The 23,824-nt window shown below is 42.0% G+C and overlaps 1 protein-coding gene across 4 annotated transcripts in view; it reads left to right on the forward strand.

Moving 5' to 3' along the window:
- The first annotated feature begins 84 nt into the window (after positions 1-84).
- Positions 85-23,824, forward strand: part of aplp2 (amyloid beta (A4) precursor-like protein 2) — an 85,220-nt gene continuing 61,480 nt past the window's right edge. The window contains exon 1 of one of the 4 annotated variants that reach the window (XM_012868285.3): positions 85-416. In XM_012868285.3, the coding sequence (XP_012723739.2) occupies positions 345-416 (72 nt within the window). In that variant the 5' untranslated portion in view covers positions 85-344. The remainder of the gene's footprint in view (positions 417-23,824) is intronic. The other 3 variants (XM_021319378.2, XM_012868283.3, XM_012868284.3) reach the window with 3 other exon arrangements.

Raw genomic sequence — 23,824 nt, forward strand, 5'->3', positions numbered from 1 at the left:
GCGCTGTTCCCTCTCCTGTGGCTCTGCACAGATGGAGGGGAGGGGGATGTAAACGAGGGAGGAGGAAGCCGAGGAAAAGCAGCGACAATTTGTCCACATTTCCACAGCGGTCCGACACAGAGACGCTTTCCAGTCGAGCTCCGTGGACCAAAAATAAATAAATAAAAAAAATCCCAAGCAGAGAGCCTCTGATTTCTGGCCTCTTTGGTGGGGGAGGGAATAAAGAAAGGCTCCTAAAAGATCCCCAGGACCTGGTTTGTTGGCTCTTGGTTCCTGCGGACGCCTGGAACAGCTGAGGGGATCTAAGTTATTTCCAGCCGAGCGGATCAGGAGCGCCTGGAGAGATGGGTCCAGTCCCGGCGATATCTGCCCTGCTTTTGGGCATCGTGGTTCCAGCCCTGGCCGGGTACATGGAGGTAAACGCTTGTTATTCTGGTTTAAAACCCAGCCGTGTATGTGGAGCAAAAAAAAAAAAAAAAAAAAAAAAAGCCACCGCGGCGACCTGCGTGTTTGCTGCTGTTTACAGGTTCCTTATCGCCGTCTTCGCCTGAATGTAAGATCCTGAAGCCCTGAGAGGCGTGTTTAATAATTAATCAGCGGGCTTCCAGGTGATTCTGCGCCTCATTCCTGAGCCGTGATTGCCGCGCCGCCCGTGGGTCCGTGGACAGTGTGCGGGCCGGGGGGGTGTCCTGCAGCAGGAGGTTGAATAACAGCGGAGTTTTGCTGCAGAGATCAAATGAAAGACGCTCAGAGGGGCCTTTAGGGGCCACAATGGCTTCTGCGGTGGGGAGAAAAAACATCCCTCACCTCGGGTCTGAAACGCGTCTTTTCCTGCCTCAGATTGTCTAATCATGATTGACTTCTATTCTGTGGTTATAATTCACGATTTGATTTACTGCCCTTGCACCAGGTGAGAGTAAATGACTAGCAGCACCTGAAATCAGATCAATCCAGTAGGATCCAAACTCGGAGACGCACGCTGAGTCAGCCCTAACCCCACACCTTTTGATTTAGTTCGAGTCTGTCACATTCAGGTCATTATAGCCCCTTATAAAACCTTATCTGTCCGAGGAAGCCCGGCTGATTGCATCAAGCCACTGGGGAAATAAAGCACATGGCGACAGTGGAAAGGAATGACCTACTTTTAACAGTAGCTGCTAGTCGGAACCAATGCAACAAAACAAAAAAGAAGCAGCCCAGGGGTACTTTCTATGGGAGAAAAAAACAAGCACACAGTTAAAAAACTCCTTCCTTTCTATCAAATTCTAATCAGAGATGAGGCGATTGCTCAGGGTTTGTTATCAGGGCAGCTATGTTGGATTAATATAGGGGAAAAAAATAGCCCTCAGCACCACTTTTTGAAAAAAATCACAGCCAAACAACACCACAAACAAGATTTGAAGCCTCCTTCAAACAGGATTGATGGTGATGTGAGAGGAAAACCTTCTGAGGAGCAGAAATGTAAACGTTGTGTGTCTACCGCCACGAAAAGTGAACGAGTATAATAGAAATCAGTTGGAAGCTGCGAGTGTGACCTAAATACTTTAAAGCAGTGAGACGGCTTTAAATATTTTACACAGTGTGACGTTGTTACACACAAAGCTGAACAATAGCTTGTAAAATCCAAAATAAACACAAAATAAAAACTTTATGTGTACCAAAATACCAATTTAGTGCGTTTAAAGTCCAACTTTCCAAGACTTTAAATGGTGTTCCTGCTCTAAAATATGGCGCTCAAAGACATGATGATACTCTTAGGTGATTCAGATGTTTGGGCTGAATGAGCGTTATCTGCGCTCTGGGGGGACTTAAAGCAGCAGAAGGGAAATGCGGTGGCCTACATTTTGATAAACACGATGTAAATAGGGAGATGTATCTAAAGGCATGAAAGTAATCTAAATAAAAATGTTTCTGAATGTTTTAAACAGTGGAAATCTAGAATGTGTGACTTTTTGTTGCTGAATCACAGAAAAGCCGGAACATATTTAATGGTTGTTTTATAAAAACTGTTAAAGGAATCCAAAATGCCAATTCAGACATTTAAAGAGCACCCTCAGTGACCCATTTAAACTTTGAAAGGTGTTCTTGCAGTAAAATATGAGCGAGCTATGGAGAAGGCTGGGTTCCCTCACCGCTTTTCACCAGATCCCCGTTAAAATGTAAAGAGAAAGATTTGTGTTTCTCACCGACATCATAAACACTTTACAATCTAACGTTCCACCTCATCCCCAATTGAGCTGCATATCTTAGTCATTATTGGAATTTTTGTGTATAATAATCAGGAGGAATAAAAAAAACTAATAATAAAAACATTTGACCTTTTAAACCAACTAAAAATAGTAATCAGTGTGTTTTTAAGGCTTTTACAATAATTCTTGATAAACTAATAAAACTGATGCTGTTTTAGTTCCTAATGATCTAAATCCTGAATGTAGCCTTACCACTGCAGACTTATGCTTGGCTTTACCGGCTTGTTATGAAGCCGGGAAAGCCTTCCTCATTTTTGGAACAAAAAATGTTAAGGGTTCAGCCATTTTGAGGCTGTGGAAGCAGGGATTGTGTTTTTTTGGGGGGTGGCTGGTTATTATGGCCATAATAACATCTGTGTTGCTGCCCTGACAAGGACCTGTCCCTGCTTTGCCACAAACCTGCAGATCTGTGCTGCAGATTCTCCCGAGATGATTAATGGTTTAAAATCCAGGATGTTTTTTTTTTTTTTTTTTGCTTGATGACTGTAGGATGCACCTCGAGGATTCCTTTGATTTACTCAATGATTTTTTGTGCTTAAATACATGCCGCTTCTCTTTGTTTGCTGCACTGCAAAAACAGAACTCAAAATAACTAAAATTTTCTTGAAATGAGTGCATTTATCCTTGATTCGGGCAGGTAAATAACATGCTTTGCCAATGGAATAAGATTTTTGCACTTAAAATAGGAACAACTCCTCTCCATCATCTTATTTCAAGTGCAGTATATCTAATTATCTTATTTTAGGGGTCAAAATACTCATTCTATTGGCAGATAATCTGATTTACCTGCTCAAATACAGGAGAAACGCACTAATTTCAAGACATTTTCACTTATTTTTAGTTCTGTTTTTGTAGTGTTTTTTTTTTTTTTCTTCCTTCCATACAGCTCAGAGACAGCGAAAACCCGACGTTAAAGGTCTCATTGTCACAAGACTGCGTGTCTGATCGGATCAATTGAAAATTCAATTTGGCTCCAAATAAAGGTTAAATATGACGATAATGGAGCTGAAGTTGTTGATCTTGGGGCAGGACAGCCGAGGAGCGGCTGCCAACATGTGATGGCTGCTGTTTGTCGGTGAATCGGACTGCAGAGCTACATATTGCTGCTCCGTCAGGCTTCGCTGCTCTTCGGCCGGGGGGGGGGGTTATGGCCTGCCAGGAGCTGCTCGCTTCTTCCTCGTCTCTCGTAGTTGCTGCTTTTCTATCAGTTTGAGGCCGAGCCAGCGTGTTGAGCTGCGCAAACAGTTGTTTTGGCAGCAGCTCACCTGTGAGGAGGGGCCTGATTGGGAGCTTTTGTTTCTTCAGCTGGGCGGTTAAACCCTCAGCTATGTGAGCATCTGTGCTGCAGAACAACCAGGGTTTAGTTTTACTTGGGTTGCTTGTATGAAATCCAGAGGGAGCAGCTGGATCTGCGCTGGAGCTGATATGCAATGCGGGGTGCAGGCTGGTGTCAACTATGCGGTTCACCCGGAGAGTTGCATCACTCTGAGGTATTTGCTGATACGGCTCCCAATGGGATGACAAAAATAAAAACAGAATATCTGGAACGGTTGATGCAGACGGTACGTTTTCTTCTCTGCTGAGTTAAGCTGCCTGGGATTATCTCCAACATTACAAACTGTTATGCAACATAACGTCCTGTTTTTGTGCTGAATATCTGAAACAAATCGATCATTAGTTTGTTTCGTCGTATCAACATTGTGGAGTCTGCAACCATTTAAACCACATTTCATTACATGCGTTGCATTTTTTGCAGGTTTGGTCCAATTACTGATGTCACAGCATATTATCAAGCTTTTAAAAAAAGTTACGTTTTGTTAAGATCCACCAGGCGTTCGGACACTTATCTTAATTTGTCAGCTGAAAACAACTTCAAGCCGAACATAAACACCACTGCTTAAATTTCAAATAAATCAACTATTCCAGATTAAAGATATTTACAATTTTCAGATTGTTTTGTTGTTGGATTTAATTTATTCATAAATGGATTGGCTATGCCTGATAATCTTAATGGAAAATAATCAAACCGAATATCCATTCATCTCTTTGCTAGCCACTTTTTGAAGTTTCAAAACATAAAATCTTTGGTCAGTGCTCAATAAATAAACTTTTGTCAAAGCGTACCGAACCGTGACTTCAAAACCGTTTGTGTGTTTGAATCCTTAGGAAGAAAATAATCAGAATAGATGGAGCCAGCAGATCCACCAAACTACAAAAAATGTCCACCTCACTACTCCTACAGTTTAGCTTCTTCTTAAAGGTGCATAGTGCAAGTTTTGAAGTTAAGTATTACTTATTTTCTTTCCCCTACATGCCCATACAATGGCCAGACGTGTAAAATGAGTTTTCCTCTATTTACCGCCGATTGCCTCATACATGTGCAGTCGCAGCAGCAGATGCTTTTCTTCTCCTCCCATATTCCAAAAAAAAGTAAAAACAAACAAACTCCCATACGCATGCATAACACTGGTGTAATTTCAAGTTGTCGCCAGAGGGGGCAGACTTCTGCAAAAATCTTGGAACTTGCACTATGCTCCTTTAATGAGGCACCAAAGAAATTACTGAGCTAAAAAAAATAAGATGTTTTCTGGTCACATGGTCCACCTGTTGCTGCGCACTGCCTTTCAGCCTGCTGTGTGATACCTCCAACACTTCCCCCATTACTTAAAGATGAATTTTTGAGGGTTTGGAGATGGTTCTGGTCACAAAAAACACGGACATTAAGGTTTTGGTGTTTTAAAACAATAGTTCACAAGCTAAGAGCTAGCATGGCTGCTAATTAGCCATGTGCAGGATGGCTACCTGAGCAGATATCCCAACTACTCCCAGCTTTTTATAGCTGTGTTACTACACAGCAGAATAATAAAAAGGAATAATAGGTGTTTTTATTTAAAAACTACAAATAGGAATATATGTTGCTTTTTAAATTAAAGTGTGTAGATACTCACACTCACTCAAGCCTAATTTCTCGTAGCATTTTATTTAAAAAGCAGCCAATGCCTGGAGCACTACTGATGAAGCTCTGTATTAAAATTACAAGAAAATCTGGTTCTTTGAAGAAAAGTGATTTAAATCTGAGCCATTTGTAGAGATACAGCAGTTCGAATTAGTGTTATTTAGTGTTGAGTGATATTTAGCAAAAATGAAATCTGCTCACAGCTGTGGAGGAATGTGAACGGCAGACCCAATCAGGAAAGGCACAGAAATGCAAGTTGATAGAAAACATGTAGAAGAGCTGGGCAGCTGTGGTGCGGGGCCTATTGCTCTGCCATTGCAGCCTCTTGCAGCAGCAGCATTCCTCCTCATTCAACGTCCATGCGTCTTTTTAGTGCTTTGATTACAGCATCGATATAAACGTAAGTTCCTGCTAGCTTTCATGTGTGTATTCTCTCTTAAAATGGGTTTGAAATCTTATAGTTTGAAGTAACTTTTCTGCTATCTACACTCAGAAAACCTGGTTATATGACACCAATGATTGATCTCCACCAGCTGCAGGAAGCTCAGAGCTATTTGGGTTTGATTGGACGTACAAATGAGTCTTGCCAAAATACCAGAATAAATAGGAAATTAAGTTTCTAGATAATATCTTCGTTAAATTTAGTTAAAATATACATGAGGTTTGATCATTTTGATCAGCGTTAATCTCTTACTGATACAAATATTTAATAACAAGTGAAGAAAAAAGAGCAATGTGTAGGTAGAGAATCAGAATATAAGTTGGTAAAGAGTTTAACTGATCCCCACTTCAGCAGAGTGAAAGAATACCACTGCACCCCCGCACATACAAATGAGTTAATAATAATATTATAACTATAGTAAAGTTATCAGTTTGTTGCATTTTTAGCAGCAATAGGAATAAAATCTATATTTTTGTTTTGAATTAAAAGCAGTTCATGGTTTGCAGGTGCATTAAAGTATTTTTTTAAGCCAATGCGCTGATGCCATGGCTACTATACTCAAGGTATACTTAGCATTATGATCTAAAACCAGCCCAAGCCTGATGCGTGGTCTTAATCTGTCCTCGTTTATGAAAGTAAAGGCCAAAACGCTGATCACAACCAGAATAATTACACTCTAACAACAAAAGGTAACCTTGTTTCACTCATTAATGAAAATGTTTGTTTTCTTAGTGTTTTTCTAAGTGGAATACATTTAGGACACCATAATTACCCCGTTAGTTTAAATAATCTCTCTGAAACGTTTCTCATAGCCGTTTACAGCCTCTAACATCGAAAAGATATTTCCTCACTGTTAATCTTTTGGTTAGTATGTAGATTTTTCAGTATTGTGATAAAATGGATGTTAAGTATCCAAATGTCTCGACTGTTTCAAAGGCAGTCTAATTTTTGTCACAACTGTACAATTAAATATAAATATCCATGATATTTTATCTTATTTATATTCATAATTTATGAAAATGCATTATTGGAAGTGGTAAAAGCTGATATACAGTGGTTAATTATATGGGTAATACTTTTTTATTTTTTTTTATTTTTTTTCTGGAAGTGGGACCAGCAACACGGCGGTTCAAAATGGTGACGGGACGAACGGACCCAGAGTATAAAGTCGCCTGCCTGACCTCCATGTTTTAACTTTGTCATTAAAGCTGAAGCCGTTAACACGTGCTCCACCAACAGAGAATCAGCCTCTCCGCCTCCTGAATTAGTAGATTAGAGCCTAAAACCTTGCTCCCAGTCGTCGGGACGTCCTTTGAATCCTCTTAGCAACAAGAAGCGCAGGCCGCTTATGGATCTGCCAGGAGGAAGATACTAATCCCGGTTCCCTGCTCCAACAGATACTCCCCACTCATTCCCTCGTTTCCACACCCTGCAGAGGCGAACCGACTTCAAAGTGGCTCTGGAGACAGTGAGTCACCTGTAACATCGCTCTGATCCAACATTAGGAAGGAATGTCTGATTTTTAATCTGAGCTCTTAATCTAGGCGCTTTCATTCCCTCCAAGATGTCTCCTCTCCGTCTGTCCTCGTGTCATCTCCTTTAAATCTCTGCCCGTGCTCGTCTCCTGGAGCGATTCCATCGCCCGGCACGCTCCCGTCTCATCCTGAGGATTTAAGCCCAGCCTTGTTCGCACGACGCCGGCCGGCCCTTTGTCTCCCAGGCTCCGCGTGAGCTCTAATTATCCCCACGGAGGAGAGTTCGCTCTCTTGTTTATCTGCGACTGGGAACGTGTGGCGGTTGTGTGTGGGCGGATGTTTTGTGAATCTTCTTGCAGCTCATGACATATTTAGTCAGGTTTTTTTTTCTTCTTCTTCTTCTTCTTCTCGATGAGAGATGCTAAGCAGCGGGGAGTTGGGAAGGAGTGAGTGGGTTCAAATCAGCGCACCCATGACTGCACATCACTTAAGTCGCCTTCTGCAAAATGTAGCAGGGTTCTTTCGCAGCTTGGAGTTTCCTGTGCAGTTTTTATTTTCCAATTCTGGAACAAAAGAAAACAAGAGAAAGAGAATTATCTGTATTTCAATCCTTTCCCCATTTCCTAAATTCTGTCTCCCTCATGTCCTTCCTTTGTGTCCTTCCTGATGTCCTTTCTTGTCTCCTCCCAACCATCCATCTATCCAGTTAGCTTCATATCTAAAGCCTTCCTGTTGTATAAATATCTGCCATAAATGCATACTGAACCCATAAATATTTTAACTTTAATATAAAGCACTCTGAGGTCTGGTGCAGGAACCCTGCTTTAAGAACCCTGATGGACGGAGGCTGATGGCGGAGCCGTATTGTAGGAACCCTGGTGTAGGCAATTTGCACAGCAGTGTCAATCCTCCAAAAAAAAAAAAGAAAAATGTGAATGCAGCTCCACCTGAACCCTTTCAGCACAAACCCAGCCCAGCCAGGTTTCTTTTGTCACCTCTTACGGTAAAGAATGCATTGCCTGCAGTGCACCTTTCTGCATTGTGCTGCTGGCTGCTCCCTTCCTGCGATGGATCTCAGAGTAACTCTACACCGTGGCACATCCAGGAGACGTCTGCATGCTCTTTAATCTCCCTAAAAGAAGCCCTGCCGTTTCAGGCGTTACTTTTTAATGCCTTCTCTGTTTGTTGGTGTAGGTGGGTTAAACCCTGTCAACCCCGCTTTCATGTGTTTGAGAGTCCCCGTTGCTCCGTGAGTCACTCTCTCTCGCTCCTTCAGATTTTCTTCCTATGAATAAAATATTTGCTCTGCTGTCTGTCGGTAACGGTGCACTTGTACCCCTGCTTGCGGCACCGCCTTTCTAATCCAGCGGGGACCCCCCCCGCTCCGTTCGTCCACGTGTTCGGAGAGGACTCTGTCCCCGCCTGGTCTTATCCAGGTGTGCATCTCTGGTTATGGGAGTTCAGTGAGTCGAGGGCCAGCATGGGCGAGGCTTTGGCACTTGCATTGTACACTGAATGTAAATTACCCCACTGCAGTCCATTTTTATACTTTTATGGTGTTTGTCGAGCATGTCTTCAGTTGTAATTAACGTCCACACTTCAAAAGCGGAACTAAAAATAAGTAAAATTTCCTTTAAAAAATAGCGTTTTTGTCCTTGATTTGAGCAGGTAAATAAGATGATCTGCCAATGGAATAAGATTTTTGCACTTAAAACAGGAACAACTCATCTCCATCTTATTTCAAGTGCAGTATATCTAATTATCTTATTGTAGGGGTAAAAAATACTCATTCCATTGGCAGATAATCTTATTTACGTGCTCAAAACAAGGACAAAACCACTATTTTTTAAGAACATTTTACTTATTTTTAGATCCGTTTTTGCAGTGCAAGGGGATTTTTGTCATTCCTTGTAAGAGGTTATCAGGTCTGCTATGAATATAAAAGCTTAAAAGACAGAACGCCCTCCTTTATTTCCACATACTTAAAACTGGGGGGGCTAAAGAACTATGTACACCTTTGAGTGAACATCAGAAATCAGGACCAACTCTATAAAAGCAGACGCCTGGTAAAATTTAAAAGGCCATTTCCACACAGTTTGTCCTCCATCACGCTGCACAAATATTGGAGGATATTTAAGATGGTTGGCAGTCTTTCCAGGTGTGATCGTCGCTGCAAAGTCAACACAATGTCAGATCCTGAAATGCTCAGAAAATGGGCCTCAGTACAGGCCTCAGTTAGCGTGTTAAATGTTAGTTTATGACGAGACAATCAGTTTTAGACTCAATATGGGCTGTTTGGAAGGTGTCCTCACCAGAACCTTTCATCTGTGTGAACCAGATGGCTTTTGGGAAAACGTTCTGATCTGTCCAAAGAACAAAGCGGAAATGTGTTGAAGGGGTGATGATCTTGTTTTTTTTTTTTTTTTTTTTTATGCCACTTTTCCATCATTGGGTCGAACATGAACTGTCTGAATTGGTTGTGAGATTGTCCGTCTGATCGCTGAAACCGAGTCATCGGCACAGTGATCATGAACGGAGCAGCGGACGTGGAGCGGAATGGCTCTGAAAGAACAGAACCAGCAGGCTCAAATGGCCTAGTTAAAGTACAGCCTCCCATATCAGGGTATGTGCAAACCTCACTGAACTGAGGCAACGTCGCGTTGAGGCGGGGAGCAAATCTCCAGTCAGAAGACGAAGACTTTATCGCTGCTGACGGTGATTGTCCGGTCCTCTCTGGATTAAAGGTGGATGGCTTCGTTTTGTCCTGCTGTCACGGCGGACATACATCAGGATGTTCTTTAACTCGACCCACGGTGCTGTCTGTCCCTTTTTTTTTGTTTTTCTTCGTGATCACATGAGCCGTAACAGGCAGTCCTGTTCAATTTATCTCCGAGCTTATCATCACGCAGCTGTACGCCGTGGCCCACGGAGCGAGGAAGGGCACGGCGCCGTTTCCCCTGACAGCCGCCTGACCGATCCCCCTACGTCACGTTGCCGTTGTGTTTCACCCAGCAAAGCTGCACAAACATGCATCCTCCGCCAAGGAAAACAGAGCTTGTTAGCCTCAGCTGCTTCCCCGTCAGTCTGCTCCCCGCTGAGTCTCCCTTCCTGTTGTCGAGTCGTATCATTCAGATAGGAAAGCAGAGCAGCGCGGACCCTGATATGTTTTTAGGTTATCGTTTCGTTTTCCTCCTTGTCGTGGGAGGGAGCGGTGAAAGTGTCGGTAGCAGCAGAAGATAGAAGCACTGCAGTGTAACTGAATACCCCCGGAGAGACGGCGGCTGCTGCTGCTGCTGCTGCTGCTGCTGCCGTCTCTGCTCCCGTTGGTGATCAGGATATGTTATTGCCCCATTAGCAGCCTGTCTGATGCAGAGTTTTCTCAAGGAGAAGGTGGCCAAGGACACAGCGGCCCCGTTGGACGGTTCACATGGGACACACAGACACAACAACGGCTCGGAAGGAGGGACGGCTGGTGCTCGCTGTTTATGCGCCATTGTAAAAAAAAAAAAAAAAAAAACTGGATGAAAACGTCTCCTTCGAGCTTTTTCTCCCTAATTACGCTGAGGATCCCTCCTTCGTTTGCCACATTTTGTTCAATTATATGTGTTCATGCTAGATGAGGAGGCTGCAGATCTCCTCCCCGCGGCAATAGACGTGGGATGCTTGTGCGGTGTATAATTTAGGGGGGTAGAAAAAGCTAAACTAAAGACTTGCCTCAAAGAGAGGATGCTGACGGAGGTTAATTTCCACCTAAGAAAAATGTATTAAGTTTCTCTCATGCATGGATTTAAAATGGCAGCTAAAACATGGAGGATAAATCAGGTCCCAGGAGTCGGAAAAGCTAGACCAGACTGAGTCAGCTGGGATTTTCAGAATATTGATTGTAGGTTATTTATTTGCCGGTGCAACCATTATTTTAAGAAAATGTCTGCGCGGACGAATAGAGACGCACTGGATCAATCAGCCAGAGACAGGATTCCCAATGGTCACTTGATCGGCTCGGATCCGTAAACTGTTGGACAAATACTGAAAAATTGGGATTATTCTTTTCCCGCTTGTAGAAATTCTGCTATTTTATGTTTATTAAGGCATTAAGCAGCGGCATTTTCTCCACATCACATGTTTGAATATTAGATGAAGGTTATGGGATACACGCTATGATGCATAAATGGGGAATAATTTTAAATTTCAATTATTTTTCTGTCTGATTCAAAGCAAACACATTTTATTTATCTATTTATTTGTTCTCAAAAATATTTTGAATCTGAAGTTTATTTGAAAGAAAATACCATCTAAAAACTATGAAACCTTTTTAATTTGAGTTAAAGTAAAGCCAAAATATGTACATGATCTTTCAATAGCCGCATTAAACCCTGAGCATATTTGATTAATTTACATTGTTACTTCTTAATATTTTGCAGTGTTTTCATTGTAGTATTTTGATCTTTTCGAGATCGTTGGACGTTCACCAGGCCAGTAATTCTATTTGAGTGTGATTGTTATATAATAATCGCATTGAAATATAAGAAGTTCTCCTACATAAACACAGTCACTCTTTGCTTTTTTTTGTTTATTGCATGCTGCCTCTTCTGCCATTCATCCACTCCTTTTCTCTTCCATTTTTAGCTGACTTTCAGAATATCCGCGCATGTGGATTCACCCTTCCAAAGAGCTGGAAACATGCATCAGTCAGCAGAAAATACAAAATAAGAGCATTTTAGTTACATAAACCACTACTTTCTGTAACTGCTTTAGCAAAAATTTTAAGATTTAACAATAATGTTGACTTTTTGCCTGTTAAAGAGCCTACAACACATATTTTTATTTTTTCTTATCTTAATCTATCAGAATTGGCAGGTCAGATCTCAAAAGAAAAATCCATGAAAGTGCTGATCCATGCAACTGTTTATTACCCAAGTGCTGCTCACAAATAAGCTGCAATCAATTTTAACTTGGACATCCAACGAAGCGGCTCTCTGCTCAGTTTCTTTGATTTGCTGAGATCTTCAGCGTTTTATTGGAAGGAGCATGTTTAACATTCCACCGCAGAGCTTCCTCCACCCCTGTCTGACGCTGGGTGTCCTGACCTGTGACACTGATATCATCCCTCGACTGTTTCTCCTCTTATTCTCTAACTAATGACCAGCAGACGTTTCCCGTTATCTGTCACAGGACATTACTATGAGCCGGTCCTCGCTTACACATCTCCTCAGGGAGATCAGTTGATGAGCTGTCATTTGTTTTTAGTTTTTTTCTGTTTTGCTTAATTTTGTCTTGTGATGAGGACTTTTTTTTTTTTATGAATCCTGCAGCTGCGCACCTCTATCAGCTGTCTTGATCAGAGATAAAAAGCAATCAAGTTCTCCAGAGTATCCCATTAGTCTGATGAGATATGAGCACAGCTTGGAGCGCAAATCTGAAATAGTCTGCTGTTTTCACACAAACCCATTAAGTCATTTGATCAGCGGCGGGCTAATTATAGCTGCTTCCGAGCAGCGAGACGCCCTGACTGGCCTCTACCTCCTATTTATTGCTCACCTCCCCTCCAAACCACTACATTTTCAAGCCTCATCACAAGATGTCCTTATCTTTAACATAAAGGGTCATTAGGCTGTTTCTGAAATGCTCGGAGCTCACGTGCAGAAAATGTCGTCCAGTCATCTGAGAGCTTCATCAAGCTCATACATACTTTGGATTCAGTTTTTTTTTTGTGTTTAATTTGCTTCTGACCCTCAAATGTCCTCAGATGAGAACTTAAAGAGCTCAAATCCAGATGAACTAACATTTTCATTAATGTGTCTGAAAGTGACAGAAAACAAAGAGTGAGTGAACATCTTCAATGTCCATATGTAGGTTTTTTTGGATAAAACTGGCGTGATAATGACGTTTAAAAAAAGATTAGAACTTAGAGAGTTGGCTCCAAACGAGGCATCTTGTACCTTCAAGCTCACAACTTAATATTTTTTTTGCACCAAAATGAAATACCCAGGATATATTAGAAAGTTAATACAAAGGTTAAAAAAAAAAACCTTTATGATCAATGTTTTGGTTATTTTAATCAGTCAGCTCTGCTTCTGCTCATTTTTCCACAGTGTAACCTTTGGGATTAGTTTTTAATATAATAGACTTGGTAAGGATACCGCTGTTTTATGGCGGTAGACTTCTCGATATAAACTGGATTTAGGAGCTGCTTCCTTTTGAAACCAGCAGGATATTTTAGTGAAACATCTTAGATAAGGTAACGAGTTACTTTAAAATGATATAAAGATCCTAAAATATCCTCCAGCATTTGGTGCGGTCAAGAATTTGCTATGTGGCCTTTGGATAGCTTTAAATCCACTTACTATAAACCTTCCAGCAAATAATCTGCAGCATATTGTTTAGTTTTTTTGTTTTCTTCTTTTTTTTTTCTTCATTAATCACATGCATTTCTGCACTCGGGTGTCCAAACTGCCGGGAACACACAGCACACCATGCAGTCATCACTTCCCTTTTTTCATACCAAGAAACAAAGTTTTTTTGTGTCTCTGATTGATAAATTATGTCGCCAAACTGTCTTCAAATCCAACCCACAAACTTCCAATTGCTCCAGCCACTGAGCAACAGTCGCCCCACGGATCTTGTGTGTTGGTGCCATTTCTTGAAAAGGAGCTTTATGACCATAGGCCAAAATATCCCAAATAATTTGGCTGTAGGGGAGCTTTTTGTGGGTTGGTACAGATGATAAAACCTTTGCCACACTTGGCAGTTGGGTGGTATATATCTACTCTAATGCATAGTTTGTTTTTGGTAGCTGGAAATCACTTATAGTTATGTAACTGTAAATAGATAGACATGCCCTTTAAGGTTTCTAACCTAAAACAGTATAATTCTCAAAGACAATACAGCATATTGTTCTTATCAGGTCAAAGGAAGGGGAAGCAACGTGCTGTGAATTGTGTGATGGTGTTGAAAACCTGAACTGAAGGAGTACTTTTAGGAATGTGGATAAGAATTTGTTGGGGGCTTTCTCTCGACAATGGCCAGTCTGCTCTGATTCTGCCAGGTTTTTTTTTCACGCTGTCATCCTGTAAACGGATGTATTTCACCAGAATTGAACGTGCAGCTTCATTCTCCTGGCCACGGCTTTATTATAAACAGTTACAGTGTGGATTAAGCAACACGTTCTGGTCTGATTTTAGCTTATGCAGTTCCTGTCGATGCAGATACGTTGTCCTTCTTGTCTGCTGTACCATAAACAGGTAAGCAGACAAAATTCTGATCTACGTTAATGCAATCCCCTTCAAAACAACCGGCATTATTACAGAAATGGCACAAAAAAAGTCATAAAGCCTTTATTCTCAATGCAACTACTCGTCAATACAGGCAGACATTTATGGCAGGCATAGATTTAACTAAGAGTCGGTTACCGCTGTTTTTAGATATGGTGGGATGCGGTAGGACCGCATCATTGCCCAACATCACTCCCGGCGGGTAGCGCGGTGCTGCTGGGGGGGGGGGGGGGGGTTGACTTATTGAAAGAGAAACAGGAGGAGGTTGAACAAGGTCAGACAGCTGATATAAACCAAGTCAAGTCAGAGTGTCTCAGAGAAGGATGCTGCTGCCGTGAAGCCTGCGTCTTCTCCACGCAGACGTGACTGATTAGCTTTCAGCCTCGCCGTGTCTCTCTGGAGTTATATTCCCCACTAATCTGATAGAAGCCCTTCTGTCCTCCCCCCCCCCCCCGCTGAGCGGCAGAGGGAGGGCAGAGAGGGGCTTAATGACAGATAAGGGTACGTACATTACATCCATCATGTTGCCCCCAGAGAAGATGGCCTCCGCTGCCTGGAGACGAGTTTCATGTTTTATGCCGCATTGCTCCGGCTCTTTAGGAGGGAGCGGGGTAAAGCTGGGAGCTCTTCGATCGAGGCATGGATTGATTCAAAATCAACATGGGTGGCTTTTGGAGAGTAGCTCTGAGTGCTTAGCTATAAAAACTCAGCTAGAGTAACATAGAAAAATCATTGTTTTATTGGAAAAAAGTTGCTTTGCAATTTGTTCTTCGAGCAAATTCAATCCAGAGGGTTTGTAACTCAAACTGATGATGGCTGTCTTTATTGCCAAAAATCTGTCTGTTCAGTGTTAACCTGGAAAGCCAGATAATGTGTAGTAATGTCTACATTCTGCATATTATCAGTCTGGGTCTGCTCTCACTGAACCCATTTGGGGAAAGGAGCGACCTTCAGCAGAACTTTCAGAGCAGATTGGGTGCAGCGACACTTGGTGCCCGCCTACCAAAGGTTTGTTTTAGCCAATCACGGTATCAAATGAAAATGTCATAAGCAGCAGGCGCCATGAGAAAAGCAAAACAAGCTACGCTGGTCAAGACACGCTTATTTGGATGGTGACACTGATGAGAACCGTGAATTCTGACTGCGCTGCCGTGCTTATTTTGGTCCGGCTTTAGGCTCGGCACCTCTTGCTTTCGTCACAGCTGTACGTACCACCTTAAATCGTAATACTGCAACGTGATTGGCCGGATCACGTTGCAGTATTACGAACGGCCGGATCCTTTCTCTTGCCTGAGTTTTATAAATGTACAATTTTTAGCTTTTTAAATGAGCTATAAGTAAGATATTTACTGTAAAATGAGCTTAAATCGTTCTCATTTGTTACCCGGGATGGAAGTAACGTTCCCTAGAAACAATCGGTCCTCTCTGTCAACAATGTCTTAGTCACGTTTTTCTCCTTTCAAACCTAAAAGGTACGGTCCCGAACTACTTCGGTTCATGTTAACTTCCTGGTTCCTCAGTTCCCAGGGATCCCAAAACAGAGCTCAGCTTTTGGTATTACGTATATTAGAGATGCACCGATCCGATACCTGGATCGGATATCAGATGATTAATGCTGATCTAGCATTCCGATACAGTAATTTCTTCTTTTATTTTTTATTAATACACTACATATACAGTTATGGAGATCTAGACACTACTATTTTATGTTTGCAACGGCAGAGCGCGCAGAGCAGCTAGCAATGAGCAAACACAGAGCAACATGGAGCAAGTGCCGGACCGAGCCAAGTCTATTTGGAAACATTTCAAATTTGATACCCCAACAAGTCCAACTGCAACATGCAGCATCTGCACTGCATAACTTACGAGGGGGTGATAATGATACGCCTGATAACTTCACTCACATGGCAAGGTACACGGTTTATTCATTCAACAGTAGTATCGGATCGGTATCGGGTATCTGCCGACACGCTTAGCCCAGGTATTGGATTAGATCGGGAAAATACTGGATTGGTGCATCTCTATATTTTACGTTGGCAAAAGAGCAGCAGCCTGCAAACCTGGAATCCAGTAAGTGAAGCAGACCAAAAATTGAACAGAATATAACTCTGTATACCATTCCTGTGCAAGTAAAAATTCAGTGAAGTTTCAAAGCAGCAATAGACTGTTTAGAAACAACAGGCTGTGTATGTGTTGTTCTGATATTCACAACTAGCTGTCATTATTACTTATTGTTCCTTTAACTTTAATATTGGTGATATTTAGCAACGCCCGGGTGTTGGAGTTAAGCTTTAAAGCTTTAAAGGCGTGTTGGACGGTAGACACGCGCAACGCGTGGCGGTATTTTACTGAGTTTCCAAACTGAAACCCTATAATTTTAATGCTGGCCTGTTTCATAAATCAGTTCAACATACCTTCTTTTACAAAAATGTGATTTATTGGGATCTAGTGTTTACAGATATTTATGCTGTGGGTAATTTAGGAGGCTGCTTGCAGAGCATTTACAGCAGCCTGTAAAGGTGTAGCAGAGGGAAGCTGGCAGCGAGTAGACGGTGCCAAATGGGGAGAAAACAGCCTGTTCTCCAGTGGGCGGAGCTTAGAAAACGATTAATTTTACCTTCATAAATTAACTCTAAAGTAATATTAACCATCCATTTAGTTACTGGCATTTTATTTTTAAACCCTCCCTGCTGTGTACATATCTGACAGAAATTCATACTGAACTAATAAATATTATTTTGCATTTAACATAAACCATAAATAATTTCCCTCTTCCAGCTGTCAGGAATCGGGTCCACTTGTCCAGCGAGGAAAGCCAGATTTCCCTCTTAACAGCGACACACTCAAACCTTTTCCAAGGTTATCTCAGTCCAGAAGGACATTATAGTCCCTTCAGTGATTTCTGGGTCTGCCCCAGGGTTTCTTTTCACTTGGGATGTGGCAAGAAAACCTCTAAATGGAGGAGCCCGGGTTCATTTCATGTGTAACAAAGATCCTGTTTTAATGTTCTAATTTCAAGGGGAATAGAATGAAATTTCTGTAATTTTGATGTTTTGAGTGTGTTTTTTGAAATTTTGATTAACATTTTTCAGTCTGAATATGGAAGCAAAGTCCTGCAAAGGAATTTTATCACGTAATTAAGAGGTTGCAGAGCAGGTCCAAGATGTCCTTCCCTCCTCCAGCATTCAGGAAATCTCTAAAATAATTTGGGGAACGCGGCTCTTTTGTCTTTGATCTGCTTCACCTTCCCACAGACCGGCGAGGCTCCACCCAGCTCATGTCTACCTTGTGCCGGCTCAGTGGGGTATTTCCACACCGTCCTTGAAATGCAATGTCACCTCCCACAGAGCACCAAGGTTTTCCCCCTACAGCTCCTCTGATTGTCGCCCTCCCCTCCTCCTTTCAGCGCCGATCCTCCCGCAGCGCCAATTTTTAGGGCAGATTGTCCACAGAAACAAGCCGTCCTTGTGGTTTTCCCTCCCTGCAATATTTCTCACCTCGGTGCCGCTTCTGCTGCCTCGCTTTGCCCGTTCCCGTCGTTCCGCTTGCTCAACAATTAGGTGCTTATTAACCGAGGGAGTGCACAGTGCTGAGGGAGACGTCTGTGCAGAGCTGGAGGCCTCTCGCTGAGGCGCCCTGTTACCGCGACTCTTTTATCGACAAGTCAGCCTGCCTGTCTGCCAGCCTGCTGGGTGCTGAGGAGCAGCTGCACGGTGCTGCATGCTGATGCCGGTGGAGTCATCCGGCAGCAAAATGGAAAAGCAAAAGTGGGAGTGATGAATTGAAGGAAGGAAGGAAGGAAGGATGCAGCAATGCGTTTGTGCTGAACTTTGGAGGAAATGAGAGGAAGAGGGTGAAAAAGTGAAGTGAGCACAGGTCACTTCTCCCAAATTGCCTCCTCTCAGCATGAAAGATTAGGCAACCCTGCTCTCCAGCAGTTGTTGGAGAGAGAGAGAGACACGCGCTCCTGTGTCTAATCCCCCCCTCTTCTAAACTGCTGAGAGAGCACAACAAAGTGGGGGGAAATCTGAGTCCACAGAAAGTGGCCTGTGTGGGAAAACACGGGCGCGAGCGTTCAAAAAAATCGAGCACCGTTTAATGGTTGCTTTAGTCCCAATTTCTGCTGTAAAATCCCTGCTGGTTCCGTTTGACCAAAGAGGCTCACTGCAAAAAGAGAACTAAAAGTAGGTAAAATCCTCCTGAAATCAGTGTATTTTTCATTGATTTGAGCTGGTAGATCAGACTATTTGCCAATGGAATAAGATTTTTGCACTTAAAATACCAACAATTCATCTCCATCTTATTTCAAGTGCCGGATATCTAATTGTCTTTATTTTAGGGGTAAAAATTCTCAGTCCATTGGCAAATACTTTTATTTAGCTGCTCAAATCAAGGAAAAATATACAAATTTTAAGAAAATTTTACTTACTTTTAGTTCCCTTTTTGCAGTGTTCTAGTGATTCTGCAAACCTGCTGGTGCTGAAAAGCATTAAAGTTGCCCTGTTTGTCCAAAGAGAGATTGATTTTATTTTTTATTTTTAACAACTACATTTTTTCACTTCATTCTGACTGTTTTATTTTTTTAATACAGGGCTTATTTATTTATGTTTGGGTTGTTGATTTTGCTGTTAGTTTACCAGTGTCTCAGGTGACTTAAGTCCTGTGGATGTTTAACTTGGCACACAGCTAGAGGACTTCCGACCTTTGACTGGTAATTATCAGACCAGAAACAGGAGGTTCTCAGGCTGGTCCAGCAGGATGTAGATACACCAGGTGATGATATTAAAAGATCTGTAAAACATATTTTATTGGTTGTCAGTGCCAATAAGCTCCTTGAGAGCTTATTGGCAATTTTAGTCTGGGCAATTTTCAGCAGCTCGTCCCCTTCTCGCTCTACCCTTTTTATATCTTCTAAACTGTAAATGAAGGCCACTCGTGTCCAAATTCAACCCCACACTGTCGGATTTTTGGCTGATACTCCAAGAGGACAGGCGACAGTACCTCAGGAGGTCGGAGTTGGTCCTGTAACCGGCGGTTTGCCGGCTCTGTCCGTCTCAGTCATGGAACGTAAAGCACTTTGGAGTCCTCGGACCTGATAAAAGCGCTGTGCAAGTACAGGCCAATTTACCATTTTCCAAGGAACGGTTCCCCCGAGATGATGTTCAGATCTGGAGCTTCAGCATTTCCGATGCAACTACACAAGGTTCCTGTCCAGTTTTGGCGAACCGTAGCGCTTCAGATGCGTGTCTCCCCTACAAAGATAAACTGTTGTAGTCAGTGAGCTCCAGGTTGTTGAAATCATTTAAATCCTCCTCCTTCAAGGCATTTGGCTGAATCGCTGAGAAACTTGAATCACAGATTTTCTGAGAGTTTTTCCCATCCCATCACAAGATAATATCAGACATAGATGCAATGAAACATGCGTTTTTTGGTATTAAGGATTAATTGATACTACTGCTCTTAACGATACTCCTTATCGATCCGGTATTTTATCGGTACCATTATCGTTAATCGGTACCATTATCATTACTTTTTTATTTTTTTTTATCAAACAAAAGGGTAAAAAAACAAATGATGATCACTGACTGGTTTATTTCTTAAACATTTAGAACAAAAGCAAACAAAATAAAACTACAAAATACATATATTTTATAGAAATAAAAACATTATATAAATAACTTTATATATAAACAATACTAAAACACTCATGAACAAAAAGTATGTTTCAGGAGAGAATAATGTTGTGTAGGAGAGGAATATCAGTATTGACAAGACAGAAAATTATTAAAAACGATCTAAATATGCTAAAAACAAAACAAAAAAATTCTATAAAATAATTAACTATTGAATACTATTTTACCTCAATCCAAACTAACTGTATACATTTTTTAATAGCAATTTTAACCAAAAGATAGCAGAGTCCCCTCGGCGTATGTGTTTAAGGAGAAGATCGGCAAAACAATGTTGTGTGGGTTGGAGTCTCCCTGAAGAAATTAATGCTACCTTAAGAGGACCGATAAAGCTGAAGCTTGTCGGTCCTCAACGACCGTCTAAGGTGGTATCAACGTTTTGATGCCGGGTTTCGATAACCGTCCCACCCGTGGTTGTTCAGTATTGATCTGAATATCTCCAGAAATATACTTTTTTTTCTTTTAGCTCCAAACCGGTTTGGAACCAACACAACTCCACATGCTAACGCTACGTCTTCCGTCCAACATGGCAACGTAAATATTTAATCTAACATCAGAGCAGGGTGTCATGATCTATCTCAGTGTTTTTACAATGACGCCTTAACATCTTCTCGGTAGCCAGTCTCTTGCTCGTCGTTGCATCTGATCCATGAAACCATCTGGTTCCACAGATCACGCCCACTGTCCCACCCTCAGCCTCCAGCTTACTGTTTACACAGGATTACCGTTTTGCCTCCATGACTACATCCCCTGATGGATCAGGGACGTAAAGGCTGGGTCGACGTTAACGCCCAATGATGTTTCTCAATTAAAAAGCGAGGGATTCGGGAAACATCTTGACCCTGGCTGGTTTCTCTTTCGGAAGAGACTCGTGTTGGAGGTCTAACCGTTGATCCTGAACTTGGACTTGAGAACCTTTTGATGGGGAAATCCCGGCAGCCAGAATACAGCCCTAAACCCCCTTCTCATTAATAGAAGTAAGCCGGTAACCCTTATTAACCGCTCTGCCTGGGTAATGTCAGCTTCAGGCACATTCCTGTCACTTCTACATGCATCAGTCCCCTTGTCAACTCGATGGCTAAATAGACCTCCCACCCAGCACGGCCACTTTAATCATGCTAATGTGTATGGCACAGTAGGCGCTAGGGCTGAACAATTTTGGAAAATAATCTAATTGCGATTATTTATTTATTTTCTTAATATTGCGATTTAATGCGATTTTTTTTTTTTTCTAGTTTAATTTATCATGTCTTTTTAAACATATACAAACAACAAATCAATTTGTTTCCTCGCTGTGCAGATTAGTTGCTAAAACACCCGCAGCATCTAAACTCAGAGCAGAAATGATTGCAATATTTCAACCAAAATTGCAATTTTGACTTTTCTCTGCATTAACCACAAGCAACAAAAATGGCCTCTAGATAAAGATGTTTGTAAACAAGGACTATTTAAAACAAGAACTTTTAATGTGTCTATTAATCAGAATATTATTCAGGAGAACAGCTTTTAATTTAATTGGACATCAATCCTTGTTGAACATAAAGTATGTATTAAACTGATTGACCTGTACTTAATGCTATGTATGATTATACAAACTCTAAAACAAGTAATAAAATTAGATTATCTCACTGCTGCAACTGTCTTCCATTCCATGTGGAGGCAAACCCACTTTAAACATTTTACCAACACCTAATGGACGTGTCTAATTCCCTAATTGTTACATAGCCAAAAATTGCAGACTCTGCGATTTGGAAATTGCGTTTTTTTTAAATCGCGATTATATTGAAAATGCAATTCATTGTTCAGCCCTAGTAGGCGCTTTATTGGCTTTTTGATCAATACAATCAGTACAATAACGTAGATCCAAGTTACCAAGAAGGCAGCGCGATTATACACGCGGAATCAAGTCGAGGGTAGGTGTTTTGTTTGAGTCGGAGGTGAGGCCGTCTATTTCGGTCCTAAACATCTGGCGTGGTGATGTCAAAGACGTAATCCGCTCCGCACCACGTGGACTCTTAAGCCCGGATAGAGAGGGCTGAGAGGGTCGCCGGGTCACGTGGATCAGAGAGGCAGCTAGGTGGATGTATGGAGAGAGCCGAGGGAACAGGAAATGGATTCATACAGGGTTGTTCAGAGGCGCTCAGATGAAAGCAGGGCTGTGGAGGATTGAAAAGGTTGCTCGCTCGGAGAGCTTTTAGTGGACAGAGGGGGGGGGGAAGAAAGGATGATTGTACCGACGGCAGGAGAGGAACACGTGTTTGAAGAACACACACGGCTGTGATGTGAAGAAATGTCAGCTGAAAACGGGCCCAGAAGAAGTTATGCTGTGGTGCGTGAATGTCGGGCTTATGAAACTCCCTCTAAGATGCAAAACAGAGGAAACGAATCAGGAGGCGGATGATGGAAGAGCGATGATGGTCCTCCGTTTTTAGAGGATGCTAGGATTAATCCGACAAAAAAAAGCAAGACGCAGTTAAGACCAAAATGTTCCGACTTACATCTGTAGGTTTGAGGTAATGCTCTGGTCCGAACCGAGTCCAGTCTGGAATCCGTGGAGGAGGCTTAAAGATTAGGGTGATGGCAAAGAGGTCTTTCAACATCAAAGACCTGGAGCTGAAACAATGAGTCTGGTGTCCAAAATGCTGCTGAAAACGTGTAAAAAGCTATAAGAAGGGGTTGACGGGTGTAATGTTAGTGAAGTGTTTTTTCACATTTATTATTGAAAAGGGTACAACAAAATATCATTTTTCACTGTCAGTTTTGTAATTAAATGCAAACAAAACAGCTTTTTTTTATTATTGATACACCCTTTACTACCCAAAACAAAACTGCATATTGAATGAAGATCGTTTTAAATCTAAATCTCCAGAGGGTATGAATAATTTTGGGCGTGACGGTACTGGTATTATTTTATTTTACCTGTGATAAGCTGCAGTTGTTGGCCATTACCCAGAGCTGAAAGGTAATCTTCACTTTTGGAACAAAGGAATGATTAAAACTTTATCATCTTAATTATGCATCGTTACACCTGCTTAGTCTTTCTAAGCACCAGGCTGCAGGTAAAGCCCTCGGTGAGATTATCTCTTTATCGCCGCAACTCGACCTTAGCAGCTATTCTCCAGCTGACTGACTTCACCACACACACTCAGAAAATGTGGAGTTTATTCTGCTGTGTTTGCCTCATAATCTCAAACCAACACACCCCAGTGTTGGCTGCAGCTCTGAAGCAACATCAGCGTTTTATAGAGGCTTGAACACGGCGTCTCTGGAAAGGCTTGTTTTTTTTTTTTCTGGGTTAGCTTTGCGGGATAATCATAGACGTGTTTCAGTAATTGGGTAACAGAGGCTAGAGTGTCGTTCTTTGACCCTGTCCGTGACACGCAGCTCATTTAGATTCAAAAAGCAAAGTCTTCATAACCGGACTGTGTTGGTGCCCCATGTTTGTTTAGAGGGCTGACATGCTCCGCCAAATCTAGCTCTGTTTGTGATGTTTCAGAGCAATTCACTGAACACGGGACATTTCTGCTTCACTTCTCATTCAGTTAAACTTCTGTTTCCGCCTCTCCTCGGCAGAGTTCAACGTTTTGTGATGGGGGGGGGGGCTCTGATATGGTGTGATGGTTTGTAGAGGAAAAGTCTTCACTTGTGCGTTGCTCTTCAGTTTGATCCAGTTCAGCACCAATTCACCGCTCGATGTCATTTACTGAGCAAACAGATCACATTTAATACACAGCTGGGCAT

The sequence above is a fragment of the Fundulus heteroclitus genome, chromosome 18 (genome assembly GCF_011125445.2).
Source record: "Fundulus heteroclitus isolate FHET01 chromosome 18, MU-UCD_Fhet_4.1, whole genome shotgun sequence".
Classification (NCBI taxonomy): domain Eukaryota; kingdom Metazoa; phylum Chordata; class Actinopteri; order Cyprinodontiformes; family Fundulidae; genus Fundulus; species Fundulus heteroclitus.